This window comes from Zalophus californianus, chromosome 1 (assembly GCF_009762305.2).
Source record: "Zalophus californianus isolate mZalCal1 chromosome 1, mZalCal1.pri.v2, whole genome shotgun sequence".
In the NCBI taxonomy this organism is placed as follows: domain Eukaryota; kingdom Metazoa; phylum Chordata; class Mammalia; order Carnivora; family Otariidae; genus Zalophus; species Zalophus californianus.
Genome location: NC_045595.1, coordinates 134,602,865 through 134,626,386, shown reverse-complemented (window position 1 = coordinate 134,626,386; position 23,522 = coordinate 134,602,865). Strand labels below are relative to the sequence as shown.

Here is a 23,522-nt window from a genome sequence, read left to right as displayed (position 1 = left end):
CTACCACAAGGCCCAGAATGGATGCTTAATCAGTTTTAATTAAATATCCGTGCATCTGGTCCCTCAAAACTAGAAACTGAGCAACATCTTTGGCCTGTGACAAAAGTGTATAGTTCTTTCCCCAAGCACTAGTTGTATTGTTGTAGGTACAAACGGGTCTTTTTCAGGTGCCATTAATTCCTGCTCTCTAGGAAGTTGTTTTCAAAAATGAGCCACATTCAGCTTAGATAACATTGGAGCCAAAGGGACTTGTAAAAGATCATCTAGTCTAGATCTGCAGCAGAGTCATTTGGCAAGCTGAGTAAAATATAGATTCCCTGGTCCCACTCCAGAGAATCTGATTTTAGTGTTTGGAGTGCAGCCCAGAGGATTCCCAGAGAGTTGGTGGGTTTGGAACTAGTCTCTTTCATGTTATAGATGAGAAAAATGAGAACTGAGAAGTAAAGTGAATGACCTTATGTCATTCAGTAAGTTGTACAGTTGGTCAAACTTTTTCTTACAAATATCTGAAGTGATTGTGTAGGTATTCATGCCTGCACCTTGTACTGACCCAGGTAGAAATCCAACACTGTTAGCCTCTGTGGGGTGGAGATCAGAAATGGAAACCATTTTTATACTTTACTAAAATTATCAAAATGTGACTTATTTCCCAGGTGTTATTTCCAATTTTGTCAGTTATGTATGTAAAGTTGCCACAGGAAGATATGGACCATCACTTGGTGCAGTAAGTATTTCTAATGTAAATTTTCTTAATTTAGTTTTTAACTTCATTTTGACATAATTTTAGGCTTACAGAAAAGTTGCATAATTATTACAATGACTTCTATATACCCTTTACCCTACTGTTAAGTACAGAACCACAGTACAATTATCAAAGCCAGGAAATTAACATTTGAAACAATACTACTAACTAATCTGTATCTAATTTAGAATTCATACCTTTGTAGAGCCTTGTAAACTTCAGGCTATAGCTTTTAACTGTTGGTCATTTATATATACTTACTCAAAAAGTACAAATCAAGAAGAGTAGTCAGAACAGTTGGGTGTCCAATCCCCAAAACCAGAGAGCCTAATCTAGCATTGGAAAATTGAAAATAATTACAGATTTGATTCTGGGACTATATCCTTCTGTTGAAGTCACTATTTGAGTGTCTGCTATGCAGATTAGACTAGTAGGCACTGTCCTAGAGACTGGGGATGCAGCCAGTGAGCAAGATGATCACAATTCCTGTCTTTAGGCGTTCTGGATGCTTAAAAACAAGAATACAAAAAAACAAAAACGCAAATGTGTTTTTTGAGTTTAATGGCAGATTTCTAGGCACATAGAAATCTTTGCATAACATTTCTCTAAAGACTACACATTCATTTTGTACATATTTAAGTGCAAATCACTTAAATGCATTCAAATAGGGGATTTCCTATTTAAAGAAACTTCTTGAAGGTTCATTTTTAGAAAAAGAATTCTTAGGTAATCATCCCATAATGTGTGTGTTCCTCAGATTTGTGTGTACTTAATTTCTTAGTGAGACCTATATCTTCTCCTATCACCTACTTGATTTCTTAAGCACCCCTTTTTCCCTTCATGGAATGTTTTATATATAAAATTTGGTGCTGGTATAATTTACATATTTCAAATCCTGTCCTTTACCTCATTCACCAAGTAAGCATCTGTTATGTGAAGGCAGTGAAGACCACTGGGGTGAATCATAAATGGACTCTGACTTTAGTTGGGGAAAAAACATTATACACATACATAATACACACCAAAAGGGCTGAGTGATCTCTAGAGGAGTTTGAGTGTCCTAAGAGTGAGGAGACATTTCTCATTAACTGAGGGGATCTTGGAGGGCTTTTTTTTATTTTTAAGATTCATTTATTTACTTTGGAAAAAGAGAAAGGGCGAGAGTGTGGGGAGGGGCAGAGGGAGAGGGAGAATCCTCAAGCAGACTTTGCAGTGAGTGCAAAGCCGGACATGGGGCTTGATCCCACAACCCCAACCAAGATCATGACCTGAGCTGAAATCAAGAGTTGGGTGCCTAACTAACTCAGCCACCCAGGTACCCCTGGGAGGGCATTTTGATGTGCCTTCAGACAAGTGTTATTCTCATTTTACAGATAAGAAACTGAGTGTGGCACATGATATTTGGAATTAGACTGGTTTGAATTCCAGCTCTGTCACTTGTGATTTCTAGAACATATATTACTGAACCTCTTTGAACTTCAGCTTCTCTATATAAAATGGGGATAACACCTCTCTTTTGGATCCTCAGTGCAGGTGTGTTTAGAATGCTTAGCATAATAAGGAGCATGTACTAAGAATTGTGGAGTTCCTGTTCAGTCATCAAAATTCTGTAGAGCCATGTCAGGATAAAATTATTGTCCCCAGTAATTAAAGAAAACAAAATCGCCAGGAATAATGGCATTTTTAATGAGAAAGCTAGAAAAAAAATACTATTGACAAAGTTTTGTTTTGTCAATTAACAATATGGCACTAGGGAGCAAGAATACTGACTGGATTTTGGTAAGGGTTTTGTTTAGCTAGAGCTCTGTGTGTTTTGAATCTCACTTAAAAATTGTTTTTTAGTAGTTACTGGTAGGAAGCTTTTCACTAGTGTGGTTTTCAAAAGTTTATTGTCTGTGAAATGTGACCCTTAATCTTGAGATGGCAAAGATCAATAAAATGTTTGTTGTAGGAAAAAGCATTTGTTAAAATGTTGGAGGAGTTTTTTTCACTTGATGTAGCTTATCACAGGATAAATTTGCTTACCAACATTATGATACTTTAATCAATGAAGTTACAGTAAGTTATCACTGATTTAATTTGTATATAAAGTGAATTCTCTGCTAAATTAGGAAAGTATCTTTAGTCTCTTCCTACAGGGTTGCAAGTAAAATAAAATGGTCACTAGAACAGATTCATTTGGAATTCCATTTTGATTTATTTATAGTGTTTGGAGTGTATCTCTTTGTATAACTTTCTTAGTGGCTGCTCTAGGTATTGCAATATATATATATACATATATATGCATACATACATACACATACATCACTTATCACAGTGTACTGGTGGTGGTTGAGTGAAGTGAAACCGTACCTCCATTTTCATCCCTGTATCTTCCTCAAATTATAATTGCCTTAAATATTTCCTCTGCGTACATTTAGAATATCGGCCACTGTTGTTGTTATATGTGCTCAACCACTAAGCATCATTTAGAAAATTCCAAGGGAGGAGAAAACTATTGTATTTATGCATAATTTTTACTTTTTCCATTGTTCTTCTGCCCTGATGCTTCAAGATTTCTTCCATCTATCATTTTCTTTTTATTGAAGGAATTTCCTTTAGCCATTCTTTTAGGTAGATCTGCTAGTGATAAATTCTCTTAGGTTTTTCTTTGAGAATGTCTGCCCCTTCATTTCTGAAGGATATTTTCACTGGATAAAAAATTGCAGGCTGACATTTCTTTTGGCACACGAAAAATATTGTGCCACTTCTTTTTGGCCTCCATAGTCTCTGAAGAGAAATCCTTTGTTGTTCAAATAGCTTTTTGCCTATAGGTAAGTTGTTGCTGATCTCTTTGAAGAGTTTTTTCTTTGTCTTGAGTTTTCACAAGTTTGACCCTGTCTTGTCATGGATATCTTTGTGTTGATCTTGTTTGGGGTTTGCTTAGCTTCTTGAATCTAGAGTTTATGTCTTTTGGGAAATTTTCAGCCATTACTATTTCACATACTTTTTCAGCCTCACTCTTCCTCCCTCTTCTGGAACTCTGATGACATGATATTAGATCACTTATAATCTCATGGGTCCCTGAAATTTGGTTAATTTTTTTTGGTCTTGTCTTTCTGTTGTCCAGACTGGGTAATTACTATTCTGTTTCAAGTTCACTAATTATTTTCTTTGTCCTTTCCATTCTGGCTTGGCCCATTTATTGAGTGTTTTTATTTAGGGTACTATATTTTTCTGTTCTAAAGTTTACATTGTTCATGGTGTCTTCTGTTTCTTTCAGCTTTTCTATTTCTGTGCTGTTTTTCACTCATTTCAAGCATGTTTGTAATCGCTCATTAAAGCATTTTTATAATTGCTGTTTAAAAATGCTTGTCAGACAGGGCACCTGAGTGGCTCAGTCGGTTGGACAGCTGACTCTTGTTTTCGCTCAGGTCATGATCTCATGGGATGGGATCAAGCCCCGACCAGGTCTGCGCTCAGCGGGGAGTCTGCTTGAGATCCTCTTCCTTTGTGCCCGCCCCCCCACTTGCATGCTAGCATGCTCTCTCTCTCTCAAATAAATAAAATCTTAAAAACCAAAATGTTTGTCAGACAATATCTGTGTCATCTCGCTGGGGTCTGTTGTCTTTTCTCATTCAAGTTGAGATTTTTCTGGTTCTTGGTATGGTGAGTGATTTTTTAAATGAAACCTGAACATTTTGGATATTATGAGACTTTGAATCTTATTTAAATCTACTGTTCCCCTCATCCTCTGATGAGGGGAAGGGATGTGTTGACCATTAGTGTCTGGTGAGGTGGAAGTAGTCCAGGTTTCCTATTCAACCTCCTTTGACACCTAGGGGACAGGGCTCTTGTTACTAAAGGGCATGACTGGGAGTTCTGGGAGTTCAGTCTCCTTGTAGACCTCTCTTGGCTAGGAGGAACAGGGCCTTGTTACTGCTGCCTACATGACTTCCACTGATACTACCCTGTCGATAGTATTGGGATGCCGGGTTGCAGTCTGCAAGGGTAGAAGTCTAGGCTCTCCCCTCAGCCTTTGTTGATGGGGATTGGGCCACAGCTTGTTCTTTTGTTTGGCTGGTGTAGAGTGGTTATTATCTAAAAGTTGATTGTCTTGCTAGGCTACCCTTTCTTGGTCCTTTGGCTACAGAGAGCATTTTAGGGTGTGGGGATGGACCCATTTTGTCTCAGTTCTTTGATGTTTCCAGGCGATGAGCTTCTCCAGAGCCAAGTCTGAGTTATGTGAGGCCAAAAGAAAACCCAGGGGACTCACTACTGTGTCATTCCTTAGATCCCAGGGTTCCTTGCTGGTCTGCTTTCTTCACTCAGCCTTTTAGAGTCTTCTTATGTTTGTTTTACATGTAATGCCAGGGTTTTTAGCTGTACTCACTAGCTTGTGGAAACACAAAGCCCCTTAGAGCAAATTCATTTAAAATTCATCGTGCAAAAAATAAAAAAATAAAATTCATCGTGCAAAAAAATCACACGTGAACAATTATAGTTATGAAGATTATATGGATAAAGAATTGTTTATGAAAATTTACTTATGAAACAAAAAATTATATCCGTACATAGTGTACGTTTTACATTTAAGTCTGTGTTTCACTTTGAAAGAACTGCAAAAGACTCTTGAACCACAGTCACCAGTTTTTAACATTTTGCCACATTTCACTACCATTTTCTCTATATCTACATACTATTTTTTCTGAACTGTTTGCAAGTAGGTTGCATATATCATGCCCTTTTTACCCCTAAATACTTCAGTGTATATTTCTAAGAATATGAATATTCTTGTATCTTTCCACAGTTCAGTTATCAAATTCAGGAAATTTAATATTGATATAATACTTTAACTTCATTTATAGAACATATTCCAGTTTTTGTCACTTGTCCCAATAATATCTAGTAGCTATTTTTTCCCCCTCTAAGATCATGTATTGCATTTAGTGGTTATGTCTCTCTGGTCTTCTAAAAGCTGGAACATTTCCTTCCGCAGCCCCCCTTTTTTTTTTTTTAATTGAAGTATAATTGACGTAACATTTTAGTTTCAAATAATGATTTGATATTTGTATATATTGCAAAATGATCACCACAGTAAGTCTAGTTAACATAGTTAAGAGTAAGTCTGTTACCATTTATAGCTAAACATATTTTTCCTTGCGATAAGAACTTTTAACATCTGTTCTCTCAGCAACTTTCAGATATGCAACACAGTAGTATTAACTGTGGTTGCCATGCTGTACATTACATCCCCATGACTTACCTATTTTATAATTGGAAGTCTGTACCTTTTGACCCCCTTCACCCATTTTGGCTCTCCACATCCCAGACTCTGGTAGCTACCAGTCTGTTCTCTCCATATGTGAGCTTGCTTTTTGTTTTTTTAAGATTCCATACATAAGTGAAATCATACAGTATTTTTCTTTCTCTGGCTTATTTCACTTAACATAATGCCCTTAAGGTCAATCCATGTTGTCACAAATGGCAAGGTTTCCTTCCTTCCTTCTTTCCTTCATGATTTTATTATTATAGAGATTGCATGCATGAGCAAGGGGAGGGGCAAGAGCAGAGGGAGAGGGAGAGAATCCCAAGCAGATTCCATGCTAAGCCCAGAGCCCAGCACAGGGCTCAATCTCACAACCCTGAAATCATGACCCAAGCCGAAATCATGAGTCAGACACCCAACTGACCAAGCCACCCAGGCACCCCAAGGTTTCCTTCTTTTTAATGGTTGAATAATATCCGTGTGTGTGTGTGTGTGTGTGTATATGTATGTGTATGTGTACACACCACGTTTTCTTCATCAATGGACGCTTAGGTTGTTTCCCTATCTTAGCTATTATAAATAACTCTAGTATGAACATGGGGGTGCATATACCTTTTTGAGTTAGTGTCTCTGGATAAATAGCCAGGAGTGGAGCTATTGGATCATATGAAAATTCTGTTTTTAATTTTTTTAATGATTTAATTAATAATTTATCGAGAGAGTGCACGAGCGAGGGGAGGGGCAAAGGAGAGAGAGTATCTTAAGCAGACTCTGTGCTAAGCACGGAGCCCATAATGGGCTTGATCTCCAGACCCTGAGATCATGACTTGAGCCGAAATCAGGAGTTGGTTGCCCAACTGACTGAGCCACCCAGGTGCCCCTCTGTTTTTAATTTTTTGAGGAACTTCCATGCTGTTTTCCATAGTGGTTGCACCAATTTACAGTCCCATCAATGGTGCATGAGGTTTCCTTTTTCTCCACATCCTTGCCAACACTTACTATTTTCTTTTTGCTAATAGCCATTCTAACAAGTGTGAAGTGATACCTCATTGTGATTTTGATTTGTATTTCCCTGATGATTAGTGATACTGAGCACCTTTTCATGTGTCTGCTGACCATCTAAATGTCTGCAGATCTTCCCTTTTTAAATTGGATCGTGTTTTTTTGCTATTGAGTTATATGAATTCTTTATTTCAGAAATTAATCCCTTACCGGATATAATTTGCAAATATTTTCTTGCATTTGGAAGGTTGCCTTTTCATTTTGTTGACAGTTTCCTTTGCTGTACAGAAGGTTTTGGGTTTGATGTAGTCCTGCTTGTTGCTTTTGGTCAGCCCTTTTTTTTTTTTCCCATGTCAATAACAGTTTTGAACAATACAGGTCAGTTATTTAATAAAATGTCCATCAATTGGGTTTGTCACATTTCCTCATGATGAGATGCTGATGGTGTGTTTTTTGGTTGGAATGCTACACGAGTGGTGTTACGCCCTCGGGTACCACAACTGGAGGCACATAATGCCCATTTGTTCCTTATTGTCCATTTGTTGACTGTTGTTATCCAGCTTCTCTACTGTAAAGTTAGTTTACCTTTTAAAATTAATGTGTAATTTGTGAGAAGGTGCTTTTGGGATTTATGTAAGTATCAGGATTTCTTGTTTGTCAACTTCCTCACCCCCCCCTTAAATAGCATCCATTGATTATTCTGGCTTGAATCAGTTTTTGCTCTGATGGTTGTTAAAAGAGTGAAGGTGTACATCTCATTAGTTTTTCCTAATGTTAACATCTTCTATAACCATAACTTACCAAACTAAAAAATTAACATTGGTAGAGCATTGTTAAACTGCAGACTATATTTGGATTTCCAATTTTCCCATGGTGTTCTTTTTTTTTTTCCCCAGGATACTACATTGCATTTAATTATCATGTCTTTTTAGTATCCTCCAGTCTGTGATGGTTTCTCGGTCTTTCCTTGTCTTTCATGACTTTGATGCTTTTGAAGAATAGTGGGAATATATTTTGTAGAATGTCCCTCACGGAAGTTTTATTATTATTTATTATATTTATTTTTTATTTTTTTAAAGATTTTTAAGTAATCGCTACACCCAACGTGGGGCTTGAACTCAACCCTAAGATTGAGTCACATGCTCTACCAACTGAGTGAGCCAGGTGCCCCAGAGTTTTATTATTTTTAATAAGTGACTAGAACTGAGAACTTTGGCAGAAGAGTGAAGTTAAAGCGCTGGCCTCCTTTGCTCTCCCCTTGGCCTCCAGCTGCACTCAGCTTCTTTGCATTTTCCCCCCTCACCATACTCTCTGATCTCCAGGCTTGGTTCAAGCTGGTTTTCTGCCTGGAACACTCTTCTCATCTTCTGCCCTTCTAAAGATTGGCCAGTGCCTGGTAACCCTTCCATGCAAAATTTGATGTCACTTAACGACCCCTGAGCTTACATCAGCTCTCCCTTCCATGTGCTGCCACAGTATGCCCTACTTCCCCATCATAGCTGATCATATTTTCTTTTTACTACTGCCCCTCTGTAAGCTCCATTAAGGAAGGGACTGCTGGTTTTGTTCCCCTCTGTACCCCCACCATCTAACATAGTGCCTGATACAAAGTAGGCCTCAAGTATTTGGATGAATGACTATTGTGAGATTTAGTGTGAACCTAGGGATTATGATCTAATTTCTCAAGTATTCTACCATTTAGAGGAAATGGGAAGGTGTCTAATATTAAGAGTTTAGTTAAATTAGCATTATTTATCCAGAAGATATTTCATAGCCATTATACATTTAAGTTATGAAGGTTATATACCAACCTGGAAAAACTAATGATTTAAAAAAAATACAGCCATTATAATTTCAACTACAACAAGAATTTCAACTATAACAAGAAATGGTTGACTTATTGATCATAAGGTTGTGAAATTTAGAGTTTTTTTTTTTTTGATGTACTGTTCCATGATTCATTGTTTGTGCATAACACCCAGTGCTTTACACAGAATGTGCCCTCTTTAATACCCATCACCAGGCTAACCCATCCCCCCACACCCCTCCCCTCTAGAACCCTCAGTTTGTTTTTCAGAGTCCATCATCTCTCATGGTTCGTCTCCCCCTCCAATTTAACCCCCTTCATTCTTCCCCTCCTGCTATCTTCTTCTTTCTTTTTTCTTAACATATATTGCATTATTTGTTTCAGAGGTACAGATCTGTGATTCAACAGTCTTGCACAATTCACAGCACTCGCCATAGCACATACCCTCCCAAATGTCTGTCACCCAGCCACCCCATCCCTCCCACCCCCCACCACTCCAGCAACCCTCAGTTTGTTTCCTGAGGTTAAAAATTCCTCATATCAACGAGGTCATATGATACGTGTCTTTCTCTGATTGACTTATTTCACTCAGCATAACACCCTCCAGTTGCATAACACCCTCCAGTTCCGTCCACGTCGTTGCAAATGGCAAGATCTCTTTCCTTTTGATGGCTGCATAATATTCCATTGTGTATATTGTGTATATATACCACATCTTCTTTATCCGTTCATCTGTCGATGGACATCTTGGCTCTTTCCACAGTTTGGCTATTGTGGACATTGCTGCTATAAACATTGGGGTGCACGTACCCCTTCGGATTCCTACATTTGTATCTTTGGGGTAAATACCCAGTAGTGCAATTGCTGGATCGTAGGGTAGCTCTATTTTCAACTTTTTGAGGAACCTTCATACTGTTTTCCAGAGTGGTTGCACCAGCTTGCATTCCCACCAACAGTGTAGGAGGGTTCCCCTTTCTCCACATCCCCGCCGACATCTGTCATTTCCTGACTTGTTAATTTTAGCCATTCTGACTGGTGTGAGGTGGTATCTCATTGAGGTTTTTATTTGAATTTCCCTGATGCCGAGCGATGTTGAGCACTTTTTCATGTGTCTGTAGGCCATTTGGATGTCTTCTTTGGAAAAATGTCTGTTCATGTCTTCTGCTCATTTCTTGATTGGATTATTTGTTCTTTGGGTGTTGAGTTTGATAAGTTCTTTATAGATTTTGGATAGTAGCACTTTATCTGATATGTCATTTGCAAATATTTTCTCCCATTCTGTCGGTTGTCTTTTGGTTTTGTGGACTGTTTCTTTTGCTGTGCAAAAGCTTTTTATCTTGATGAAATCCCAATAGTTCATTTTTGCCCTGGCTTCCCGTGCCTTTGGCGATGTTTCTAGGAAGAAGTTGCTGTGGCTGAGGTCGAAGAGGTTGCTGCCTGTGTTCTCCTTTAGGATTTTGATGGACACATTTAGGTCTTTCAACCATTTGGAGTCTATTTTTGTGTGTGGTGTAAGGAAGTGGTCCAGTTTCATTCTTCTGCATGTGGCTGTCCCAATTTTCCCAAGACCATTTGTTGAAGAGACTGTCTTTTTTCCATTGGACATTCTTTCCTGCTTTGTCAAAGATCAGTTGACCATAGAGTTGAGGGTCCATTTCTGGGCTCTCTGTTCTGTTCCATTGATCTATGTGTCTGTTTCTGGGCCAGTACCATACTGTCTTGATGATGACAGCTTTGTAATAGAGCTAGAAGTCCGGAATTGTGATGCCGCCAGCTTTGCTTTTCCTTTTCAACATTCCTCTGGCTATTCGGGGTCTTTTCTGCTTCCATACAAATTTTAGGATTATTTGTTCCATTTCTTTGAAAAAAGTGGATGGTATTTTGATGGGGATTGCATTGAATGTGTAGATTGCTCTAGGTAGCATTGACATCTTCACAATGTTTGTTCTTCCAATCCATGAGCATGGAACGTTTTTCCATTTCTTTGTGTCTTCCTCAATTTCTTTCATGAGTATTTTATAGTTTTCTGAGTACAGATCCTTTGCCTCTTTGGTTAGATTTATTCCTACGTATCTTATGGTTTTGGGTGCAATTGTAAATGGGATCGACTCCTTAATTTCTCTCTCTTCTGTCTTGGTGGTGGTGTATAGGAATCCCACTGATTTCTGTGCATTGATTTTATATCGGGCCACTTTATGAATTCCTGTATGAGTTCTAGCAGTTTTGGGGTGGAGTCTTTTGGGTTTTCCACATAAAGTATCATATCTGCAAAGAGTGAGAGTTTGACTTCCTCTTTGCCGATTTGGATGCCTTTGATTTCTTTTTGTTGTCTGATTGCTGTGGCTAGGACTTCTAATACTATGTTGAATAGCAGTGGTGATAGTGGACATCCCTGCCGCATTCCTGACCTTAGGGGAAAAGGTCTCAGCTTTTCCCCATTGAGAATGATATTGGCTGTAGGTTTTTCATAGATGGCTTTTATGATATTGAGGTATGTACCCTCTATCCCTATACTCTGAAGAGTTTTGATCAAGAAAGGATGCTGTACTTTGTCAAATGCTTTTTCTGCATCTATTGAGAGGATCATATGATTCTTGTTCTTTCTTTTGTTAATGTATTGTATCACGTTGATTGATTTGCAGATGTTGAACCAACCTTGCAGCCCAGGATTAAATCCCACTTGGTCATGGTGAATAATCCTTTTAATGTACTGTTGGAGCCTATTGGCTAGTATTTTGGTGAGAATTTTTGCATCCATGTTCATCAAGGATATTGGTCTGTAATTCTCCTTTGTGATGGGGTCTTTGTCTGGTTTTGGGATCAAGGTAATCCTGGCCTCATAAAATGAGTTTGGAAGTTTTCCTTCCATTTCTATTTTTTGGAACAGTTTCAGAAGAATAGGTATTAATTCTTCTTGAAATGTTTGGTAGAATTCCCCTGGGAAGCCATCTGGCCCTGGGCTTTTGTTTGTTAGGAGATTTTTGATGACTGCTTCAATTTCCTTAGTGGTTATAGGTTGTTCAGGTTTTCTATTTCTTCCTGGTACATCTCTAGGAATGCATCCATTTCCTCCAGGTTATCTAATTTGCTGGCATAGAGTTGCTCATAATATGTTCTTATAATTGTATTTCTTTTGGTGTTGGTTGTGATCTCTCCTCTTTCATTCATGATTTTGTTGATTTGGGTCATTTCTCTTTTCTTTTTGGTAAGTCTGGCCAAGGGTTTATCAATCTTGTTAATTCTTTCAAAGAACCAGCTCCTAGTTTCGTTGATCTGTTCTGTTCTTTTGGTGTCTATTTCATTGATTTCTGCCCTAATCTTTATGATTTCTCTTCTCCTGCTGGGTTAGGCTTTATTTGCTGTTTTTTTCTCTAGCTCCTTTAGGTGTAGGGTTAGGTTGTGTATTTGAGACCTTTCTTGTTTCTTGAGAAAGGATTGTATTGCTGTATACTTTCCTCTTAGGACTGCCTTTGCTGCATCCCAAAGATTTTGAAGAGTTGTGTTTTCATTTTCATTGGTTTCCATGAATTTTTTTAATTCTTCTTTAATTTCCTGGTTGACCCATTCATTCTTTAGTAGGATGCTCTTTAGCCTCCATGTATTTGAGTGCTTTCTGACTTTCCTCTTGTGATTGAGTTCTAGTTTCAAAGTATTGTGGTCTGAAAATATGCAGGGAATGATCCCAATATTTTGGTACCAGTTGAGACCTGATTTGTGACCTAGGATGTGATCTATTCTGGAGAATGTTCCATAGGCACTATAGAAGAATGTGTATTCCGTTGCTTTTGGGATGGAATGTTCTGAATATGTCTGTGAAGTCCATTTGGTCCAGTGTGTCATTTAAAGTCTTTATTTCCTTGTTGATCTTTTGCTTAGATGATCTGTCCATTTCAGTCGGGGGGGTGTTAAAGTCCCCCACTATTATTGTATTGTCAGTGTGTTTCTTTGCTTTTGTTATTAATTGCCTTATATAATTGGCTGCTCCCATGTTAGGGGCATAGATATTTACAATTGTTAGATCTTGTTGGATAGACTGTTTAAGTAGGATATAGTGTCCTTCCTCATCCTTTATTACAGTCTTTGTTTTAAAATCTGATTTGTCTGATATAAGGATTGCCACCCCAGCTTTCTTTTGGTGTCCATTAGCATGGTAAATGGTTTTCCACCCTCTCACTTTCAATGTGGGGGTGTCTTTGGGTCTAAAATGAGTCTCTTGCAGACAGCATATTGATGGGTCTTGTTTTTTAATCCAATCTGATAGCCTGTGTCTTTTGATTGGGGCATTTAGCCCATTTACATTCAGGGGAACTATTGAAAGATATGAATTTAGTGCCATTGTATTGCCTGTAAGGTGACTGTTACTGTATATTGTCTGTGTTCCTTTCTGGTCTATGCTGCTTTTAGGCTCTCTCTTTGCTTAGAGGACCCTTTTCAATATTTCTTGTAGGAGTGGTTTTGTGTTTGCAAATTCCTTTAGTTTTTGTTTGTCCTGGAAGCTTTTTCTCTCTCCTTCAATTTTCAATGACAGCCTAGCTGGATATAGTATTCTTGGCTGCATATTTTTCTCGTTTAGTGCTCTGAATATATCATGCCAGTCCTTTCTGGCCTGCCAGGTCTCTGTGGATAGGTCTGTTGCCAATCTAATGTTTCTACCATTATAGGTTACATATCTCTTCTCCCGAGCTGCTTTCAGGATTTTCTCTTTGTCTCTGAGACTCGTAAGTTTTACTATTAGATGTCGGGGTGTTGACTTATTTTTATTGATTTTGAGAGGGGTTCTCTGTGCCTCCTCGATTTTGATGCCTGTTTCCCTCCCCACATTAGGGAAGTTCTCTGCTATAATTTGCTCCAATATACCTTCTGCCCCCCTCTCTCCTTCTTCTGGGATCCCAATTATTCTAATGTTGTTTCGTCTTATCGTATCGCTTCTCTCTCAAATTCTGCCCTCGTGATCCAGTAGTTGTTTATCTCTCTTTTTCTCAGCTTCTTTATTTTCCATCATTTGGGCTTCTGTATTGCTGATTCTCTCTTCCCTCATTTATCCTAGCAGTTAGCGGCCCCATTTTTGATTGCACCTCATTAATAGCCTTTTTGATTTCGACTTGGTTAGATTTTAGTTCTTTTATTTCTCCAGAAAGCGTTTCTCTAACAACTTCCATGCTTCAAGCCCAGGGAGTATCTTTAAAATCATGATTCTGAACTCTACATCCAACATCATACTAATGTCCGTATTGAGTAGGTCCCTGGCAGATGGTACTGCCTCTTGTTTTTTTTCTTGAGGTGATGTTTTTCGTCTTGTCATTTTGTCTAGAGAATAGATGAATGAGAGAACAAAATGCTAACAGGTTAACAACGTCCTCAGAAAATATACTCTAAACAAATCAGAAAAGACCTGAAACCAGGGGAAAAGAAAGGGAAAGAAAGAGAAAAAAAAAGGAAAAAGAAAAAGATAAAACAGAACAAAACAAAACAAAAAAAACAGAATATGATCAAATATGATCAGGGTAGTGCATAGATCAGTGCCACACACTAGATTTTGGGTGTTTTTTGGTCTGTTAGAAGAATATGCCTCCTAAAATTTTAAAGAAAGAAAGACTTAAATATGTACAAAATAAGGGTTGATACGATGAAGGGATGGAATATGACTGTAAAGATGAAAATTATAAAAAAATTTTTAAAAGAATTGATAAGGCGTTTGAAAAAAGAAGATTAAAAAAAAGGAGAGAATGTGATCAGGCAGGAGAGTAGAACAAAGCCATACAGTAGAGATTTAGGGTATATTTTGATATGTTGGAAGAAAATGTATCTCAAAATTTTAAAGAGAGAACAACATATGTATATATGCCAAAAATAAGGGTAACTACTACGAAGGGATAGAATATGACTCTAAAAATGAAAAATGAAATTTTTTTAAAAAAGGGATTGATGTTGGTTGAAAAAGGGAAAAAGAAAAATTCAAAAAATTAAAAAAAATTAACTTTGAAGGACTAATGAATCATGGTAAAAAAGCCATGAATTCTATGTGCAGTATTCCCCTAGCGCTGGAGTTCTCCCGTTCTCATTGATCAGTAAACTTGGTCTTGGCTGGCTGTTCGTGGTGATCTTCTGGGGGAGGGGCCTGTTGCCGTGGTTCCCAAATGTCTTTGCCGGAGGCGGAATTGCCCCGCCCTTGCTGGGCCGGGCTAAGCAATCTGCCCCGGTTTGCTTTCAGGAGCTTCCCCCCCCCCCCCCCCCCCCCCCCCCGCAAGCTCTCCGTACAGCTTTGGAGGACGAGAGTGAAAATGGCGGCCTCCCAATCTGCGCCTGGAGGAGCCTAGAACTTGGGGCCCCGCTCCTCAGTGCGCCCCCAGAGAAAAGCAGTCACTCCCGTCTCCAGGTCTCCCGCCGCACTCGGTGCTCACCTGGCCTCTGACCGAGCGTTTCTGTCTCTAGCACCCGACCCCGTGTGGAGTCTCCAAACCCAGCAGATCCCTGCGGTGCGCTCTCGCGCCGCTCCTCCCAGGGGAGGAAGGGGAGTCTCCCCGGCTCTGCCACTTGTTGGGTCCCTGCTGGCCGAGCAGTGGCCCGACTGTCACCAATCACAGTTTATGGCAACCCCGAGCTGAGAGCCTGCGCCTCAGCTCGGTGTCTGCAGCCGGCTTCCCCGCTGTGATACCCAGGAGCTCTGCTGCACTCAGGCACCCCCGGTCTTTCTGTGACCCTGAGGGTCCTGAGACCACACTGTCCCGCTAGGGTTCCACCCCCCGCTTAGCCACTGGAGCGACGTCCCTCAGCAGAGCCGACTTCTAAAAGGTCCGATTTTGCGCTTCGCGGCTCTATCACTTGCCAGAAGCGGCCGATGGAGGCCCCCTCCCCCGCCGTCTATCCTCCCGAATATCGCCTCAGATTCACTTCTCCACACGTCCTACCTTCCAGAAAGTGGTCGCTTTTCTGTTCAGAGAGTTGTTGCTATTCTTTTCTTCGATCTCTTGTTGAGTTTGTAAGTGTTCAGAATGGTTTGATCCCTGTCTAGCTGAATTCCTGAGACCAAACGAAATTCAGGTCTCCTATTCCTCCGCCATCTTGCTCCGTCCCCTTGGTTTTTTGTTTTTAAAGTAGACTCTAGGCCCAACCTGGGGCTTGAAGTCACGACCCTGAGATCAAGAGTTGCATGCTTTACTGACTGAGCCAGCCCCAGGTGCCCTGACATTTAGATTTTTATTCTCTAATATGAGGTTGTTGGGAGAAGTGCTTCTGAGGCAGGCTGATGCATGTGTGTCCCCGGGAGGATGCAGTGATGGGTGGGTCATGCAGAGCCATGGGATAGACATGGAACGCTTTCGTGGAGCAGAACCTTTGCTCAAAGGTTTTAAAGAAAATGGTTTTTTATATACTCATCTTCAATAGTTTTATTATGAAGTAGGGTACAAATTTCATGTGATTTTTTTTTTTTTTTTTTAAGATAAAGCATTATACTTGGAACAAGTTCATGCATGCGGGTTTCTTTGGGCAAATTCATGTCACGCTCTGGGTGAAGTGGCTTTGTGGAAATTTGAGAATTTCTTTTCAGTCATTAAATGAAACCCTGAAGTTCATTAAGCACTCACATGCTGGTTGTTGCACATCTTATTCTGTCCAGATGGTTACCGTGCAGTGGACTTGCAGCCCCTTTGCTTGTTATTTTCTGCGTTAATAACTGAAAGCTTTTAGGCTTTGTGCTCACTCTAGAAATGTGTGGCTTATAAATTTTGTGGGGAAAGTATTGTAGTCACTGAACAGTTGCACATTGAGTTTCACATGTTCACGTGTGTTCATTTGCAGTCAGGCGCGATCATGACCGTGCTTGCTGCTGTCTGCACGAAGATCCCGGAAGGGAGGCTCGCCATTATCTTCCTTCCAATGTTCACATTCACAGCAGGGAATGTGAGTATTTTTATGAAGTGAAGTACTGGGGACAGTAGTGATATTTTTACATTAACTGAATTCTTGCCCTTAAATTAGAAATGTCAGTGCTGGAGGAATCAAAGTTGTACCAGTTCTGTTCTCTTTTGCTGGCTTTCAGGCCCTAAAAGCCATTATTGCCATGGATACAGCAGGAATGGTCCTGGGATGGAAATTTTTTGATCATGCGGCACATCTTGGGGGAGCGCTTTTTGGAATGTAAGTTTGAGCGTAACTGACTGCTACGCTGCCTTCTTGGGCCCCCCCCCTCCCCGCCCACCTGAGGAAGGCAGAGCAAGGCAGTTAACTCTGGGATGGGAGCAGGGGTGGGGTTGGGGGGGGAGAAAACTTGCACACAGTTGGCTTTGGCCTGGCCCAGTTTCACCATGCGAGGTGGAAGGGGAAGAATAGCAGTCCTGCCCCAGCCTCGGTCATTTGTAGAGACAATGTGCCTTTACCCTACTGTTCACCTCCGCTCACCCCAACTCAGGAGCTGTCAGGGTTCCTGGCCCCTGTTGGGATACTGTTCCCCACCCGCAGTGTGCGCTGGTCTCTCCTTTCCCTGCTCTCAGGCCTCTTCTCTCCTGCCACCACTCACCTCCCACCTCCCTGTCACCAGTGCTGGGCAGACACAGAGTGGACACTCTGCCTGGGACAAGTGTCCAGGTGTATGCTATCTGAACAAATAGAGGCTGGGGATCATAAACCAGTGTTGACCACTTACTGGGCATCTGTTATGTGGCAGGCTTTGAGCTAGTGGTTTCCATTCTACTCTTACTACTTCAATTGTACTGATGGGGAAACAGGCTCAAAAGTATCTTCCCCAGGTCAGACAGCTAGGAGCAGAGCAAAGATTTAAACCCAGATCCAAAGTCCTTCCCACCTCCATCATACCATATTGAGTACAATAGCATAGTGTTCACAAGATCTTCTGTTTGTTACACAATGGAATTTTGCCTAAAACGTAGTAGCGCTGGGGCGACTCTCACAACTTCCTCAGGACTCCTGGAGCCTCTCTGACCATGAGAGTCCCTTCAGTAGAGTCATTGCCTATATGATGTACTGGATCCCCTGTTGGACTGTCTTTTCCTGCATAAATGTTGCTTTTTGTGGCACTTACTTGGTTTTTACTTTGTTTCATGACAATGGAAAACTGAAGTTTTTTAATTAAAAAAAGAAAAATCTATTCTGAGTGGAGCAGTTTTGCCCAGTAGGCGGTTGAAGTAAATGCCATTATGCCATTTATAATTTTCAGTGATGATTAAAGAATCGCATATGTGAATTCCGGCTTTAACAGCAGCACATTATAAATAGTAGAAACTGACCTGATATTACAGTGTGAGAAACATAAAGACTTAGGAAAAAGGGTTCTGTTTTATGAACTCTAAATTTATCTCTCTGGATCCTCCCATGGCTACTTAAAGGATCTTCTCCCCAGCAGGTTTTTATTCTTCTGAACTATAATTAGATGACCTTTTCCATTTTGAAAATCATTGGATCAAATGTATTTTAAAGTACAGGATCTGAAAGGCAAAGGAATCCTTTGTCTTTGCTGTTTCTAATTTCAACTCCTTTCATTTACTAGATCTCAGTCAACATCCAGAATTCATCTTTTCCAACATCTTTAATTCAATTAATAAAGCTAAAGATTTAGAAATCGGTACTGATGGTCAAGATTCCATTAGTGTTCTCCTGCATATTTCCTTGACTCTGTGTCCCTCGCCTTGTACTTTTGCAATAATAATCACTAACATATATTGAATACTTGCTGTGTGCCCAAGCTAAGAACTGATTTAATACTCTTAGATCCTGTGAGGTATTCCATTTTACAGAAAAGAAACTGCTTTATTTTATTGTTTCAAAGACTATATTTATTTGACAGCGAGAGAGGGAACACAAGCAGGGGGAGTGGGAGAGGGAGAAGCAGGCTCCCTGGGGAGCAGGGAGCCCGATGCGGGGCTCGATCCCAGGACCCTGGGACCATGACCTGAGCCGAAGGCAGACGCCCAACGACTGAGCTGCCCAGGCGCCCCCAAAACTGCTTTAAAGAAGGGAACTGTTGGAAGTCACACAGCTAGTCCTTGCAGAGCTGAGTTTGAGTGAGTACTGGGCTGTACAGCTGCTGCAAAACAAACCAAAAACTTAGAAATGGGTCACTTTAAAGTGTCTTCCTAATTTTAATTTGGCCAAATGACCAATTATATTTGAACTTCCAAGTATAATCAGAACAGTTTACCTGTAATATTAAAGTATTTGACTCTTTGCTTGAAATAAGAGGGTTACAAAGATTTGGGAAGACACTTTATAAATGGAGAGCTCCTGACAAGTGACTCATTTCTTGCAAGAGTTTCACAGTTGCATTTGAATCTTAGGTGATCCTTTTTCTCTTGTTCTGAGTTCACCATAAAATTTGACTAAGCCCAAAAGAATTTTGTAACATGCCTTTTTATCTGCATGTTTTTTTAATGTCTTTTTTCTTTCTGTAAATTTATTGTTTTTCAACATTTTAATGGTGACTATTTTCATGACCATTTTAAAACTATAGTGAATACTAAGATTCAAGTACTTTAAAAAAAAGATTCAGGGGCGCCTGGGTGGCTCAGATGGTTAAGCATCTGCCTTCGGCTCAGGTCATGATCCCAGGGTCCTGGGATCGAGTCCCGCATCAGGCTCCCTGCTCGGAAAGGGACCTGCTTCTTCCTCTCCTTCTTCTGCTCCCCCTGCTTGTGCTCTTTCGCTCTCTCTGTCAAATAAAGAAATAAAATCTTTAAATAAATAAATAAATAAATAAATAAATAAATAAAATTTAAAAAGATTCAGTACTGGGGCACCTGGGTGGCTCAGTTGGTTAAGTGACTGTCTTCGGCTCAGGTCATGATCCTGAAGTCCTGGGATCGAGTCCCGCATCGGGCTCCCTGCTCAGCAGGGAGTCTGCTTCTCCCTCTGACCCTCCCCCCTCTCACGCTGTATCTCATTCTCTCTCTCAAATAAATAAAATCTTTCAAAAAAAATTCTATAAAAAAAGATTCAGTACTTTATAATAAACATTCAGAACATAAAAATTGAAACATTAAACTGATATTTTGATACTGATCTAAGCCACTGATTTATTATTATTTTTAAATAGTTTTATTTATTTATTTGACAGCACAAGCAGGCAGAGCAGCGGGCAGAGGGAGAGAGAGAAGCAGACTCCCGCTGAGCAGGGCGCCCGATGTAGGGCTCGATCCCAGGCCTTGAGATCATGACCGAACCAAAGGCAGCCGCTTAACCCAACTGAGCCACCCAGGCACCCAAAATCTAAGCCATTTAAATAGAGCATTTTTTCAGTTAGGTGTCTGGGGAGATGCAAAGATTAACACAGTCTGGTCTCTGCCTCAGGGAACATGAAATCTGGGCAAACCAGGGCAAAAATAAAGGTTTCAGTCATAGCAGCTTTCAGTAATAGCCATTCCAAATCAACCCCACCTCCTCCAGGAAGCCCTCCCAGCTTTCCCCCAGCCCAGGAGAGGAGGTGGTAGAGGTGCCCCTGAGTTCTGCTAAGACTATGCCTCCCTCAGGTAGAGCTTCTGGTCTTGTAGTACCTAGGCCTATGGGCTTCTAAAGGCAGGCCCTGCTCATTGGTCACTCAGCTGTGTGTTCTTCAACTTAGATGCTCAGTAGATGCTGCAGTGGTGGTGAGGGCACAGCTTTCGGAGTCAGATTTTGGTTCTAGTGTCCTTTCTGGTGATCCCTAGTTGTGCAGCTCTGGGCAGGGTAAATTACTAAACCTCTTGGTGCTGCAGCTTCCTCAGCTCATTGCTTCAGGCTGCTTTTAGGCAGTTTTAAACAGCAGAATGGGGATTGGAACTACATTTTATTTTAAAAAGATGGGCAAAATTTAGATCAGCATATGACCCTTTGTGTAGCAGGTGGAAGATGAGGAGAAGCATTTAAACTATTGAAACGCATTAAGGCACCTGGGTGGCTCAGTCGGGTTAAACGTCTGCCTTCGGCTCAGGTCCTGATCCCACAGTCCTGGGATGGAGCCCCGCGTGCTCAGTGGGGAGCCTGCTTCTTCCTCTGCCCCTCCCCTACTTGTGCTCTCTCATGCTCTCTCAAATAAAATCTTTAAAAAAAAAAAACAAAACCTATTGAAGCCATCATCAGTGACCTCGAATACTGACATTTCTTACATTTAATGTAGTAAAGAGAGACCAGGCTTAGAATCTGTCTGACCTTCAGGTGAGTCATTGACCGACCACTTAGAAGCTGTTAGTCCCTGAGCAAATTTTCTCTGAGACTTGGTTTCCTCATGTCTTAATGGGGAGGGAGTTGATGCTTAATTGCAGTGGTGAATCAACAGTAGTGTGTGTTGTACATAGTCTGTCCCACTTCGGCCTTTCACATACTCCATATTAAAGGTGGATCATTGATCTACATCAAATAAATTAGCCATTTAATAAGCAAGATAGTAAATGATCATGGCATTCAATTTTTTAAATGTCAACTTGATATCATCATGGTACTTAACATTTGTATGTTATACTGTTTGAATGTTGAACCTGGTTTGTTTTTCTTTTCTCCAGATGGTATATTACTTATGGTCATGAACTCATTTGGAAGAACAGGGAGCCTCTAGTGAAAATTTGGCATGAAATGAGGACTAACAGCCCCAAAAAAGGAGGCGGCTCTAAGTAAAACTGGGATTGGATGAGACTGGTGCGTGTGGCCCATGCTGCCCGGAGAACCCCAGGAACATGTCGGCCCTGGAGTGACCACATCTTTGCTCCTGTCTGGAAGACACCCGGCATCTAGCTTTCCCAGTATTTTAAACTCTGTCCCCAGTACATGTCTTATTAGAAAGTGAATTATGACAAAGTTGTGAAATAAAAGTTTCTATCTCTAGTTTGTATACAGAGGGTGTGTGTCCCTTTTGAAGAGCACTAATGCTGCCCTGGAATCTTGCTGTTAGTTGTTATATTTGATGTAGTTGGAGCTGTGAACTTGGCGGGAGTGCACAGGGAAAGACCTGAGACTCAGAAATGCTTGTTTTTGTACTTTGGCCTTCTTGCATCTCTACTTACCCACCTACCCCTTTCTTTGGTTGGTTGGCGGGTAAAAAAAAAAAAAAAAAAAAAAAAGTCTTCTGTCTGGCGTGAACTGAAAATAACAGCTGTAGTATTTTCTAAATTTTCCCAAGAAAGGTAATGTCTTCTGGCAGTGAGTGGCATATACAAAAAGCTATTTTTAGGCTTTGTTTTCTAGATTAAAATTGTAGCTTGTAGCTAATTTAAGGGTTAGAAGGAAATACCTTGGATAAATTCAGACTTGAATCTGAGCCTAATTGCATCTTACATTTGAAAATGTACATTCTTTGAATTGAAGCATCATGCTGAACTATCAGTGGTCATCAGAACAGCTTCCCTGTAGAATTCTTGTTTGCCCTCATGATTGAAAATTATTTCCAAGAAATGCATGTTGAGAACTTAATAGTATTTGTTGAGATGATTTATAGGAGAGTTTCAGTGTCTGGTGTCCTCAAGAGGTAATACTGGTTCTTGCACCTGGAGAGGAATGCAGCCATCTGTCTTGGAGGGGGTTGGGCTTCATGGAAAGGAGTGAGTTGTGCCTACCTCACAATGCTGAGCTGAATGGCAGCACGTCCCCGGACGTAGGAATTGTCTAGGATTTGACAGTTCTTCATATTCTTTTTCCCCAGATCTTCTCTAGTGTGAAATACCACTTACTCTTACCAGGCAGAGAGGATTCTATCCTAGACTAATGTCACTTCCAGGAGAGAGGTGTTTTGTTTGTTTTGTTGTTTTTTAACCTAGCCCTCATCTTGCTGGTAAGGAACCAGGGTGGTTGTGTGTGGGAACTGCTTAGGGTCACACTGCTGTGGTTTGACATTTCTGAATATATTAAGCTAACAACCCCATGATACACAGATGAGGCAAGAAGCATTTCTCAAACATGGGATGGGAGGCTGAGATCACGTAGACATTCCGTATGGAGTCCAAAATGAAATTTATGTCTTGCTGTGGGCAGACTGGAAATGCAGGCCAGGACATGTTTTCCTGCTTTGTGATGGCTAGGGAGGGAGCATTTATTTATTTATTTTTAAAGATTTTATTTTTTTATTTGACAGAGACACAGGGAGAGAGGGAGCACAGGCAGGGGGAGTGGGAGAGGGAGAAGCAGGCTTCCCGCCGAGCAGGGAGCCTGATGTGGGGCTCAATCCTGGGACCCTGGGATCATGACCTGAGCCGAAGGCAGACGCTTAACGACTGAGCCACCCAGGCGCCCCAGGAGGGAGCATTTAGAAGGTCAAGTCCCTAAATAACTTCTCTGTCCATAGCATCTCTCAGTGCTGGCACCTTTGAACAGGCAGGTGCCATTCTCCCCGTGAGAGGCCTTGTGAAGGTTCAGAGCCCAAACCCGGAAGCATGAGCCTTACCTTCTATAGCTATGGCAGTTGTCCCTACTCTGCCCACTAGGGTGTTTTCTCACCGTGGCTTCTCTGCTGACACTTGAGCCCCCCAAGGCCATGGTCTGCTCGGCTCGTGTGCCTCTCAGCCTGTGTCGTCTCTATCGGCCTGTTAAGTGTGGTGCCCCCAGGAATGCAGCGGTCTTCTCTCTACCTCCCTTGGCTTCAGTTATCTTCATGAGGATTTCTTCTGAGCTCTGGACCCATGGATTGTCTCTGTCCTCAGTACATGCATCTACTGCATGCCAGGTATGGCTTCAGGTGCTGGGACCCCACTGCATAGGCACCTCAACTATCCTAGCTTAAGGAGCAATCTCACCAGTTGGAAGCCAGA

At 40.8% G+C, this 23,522-nt stretch overlaps 1 protein-coding gene across 1 annotated transcript in view; it reads left to right on the top strand.

The window, feature by feature from the left end:
* The window catches only part of PARL (presenilin associated rhomboid like), a 54,401-nt gene extending 32,788 nt beyond the window's left edge, over positions 1 to 21,613 (top strand). The window contains 4 exon segments of the mRNA XM_027585983.2: positions 654 to 724; positions 16,600 to 16,701; positions 16,841 to 16,938; positions 21,288 to 21,613. Of these exon segments, the coding sequence (XP_027441784.2) occupies positions 654 to 724; positions 16,600 to 16,701; positions 16,841 to 16,938; positions 21,288 to 21,399 (383 nt within the window). The 3' untranslated portion in view covers positions 21,400 to 21,613.
* The last annotated feature ends 1,909 nt before the right edge of the window (positions 21,614 to 23,522 follow it).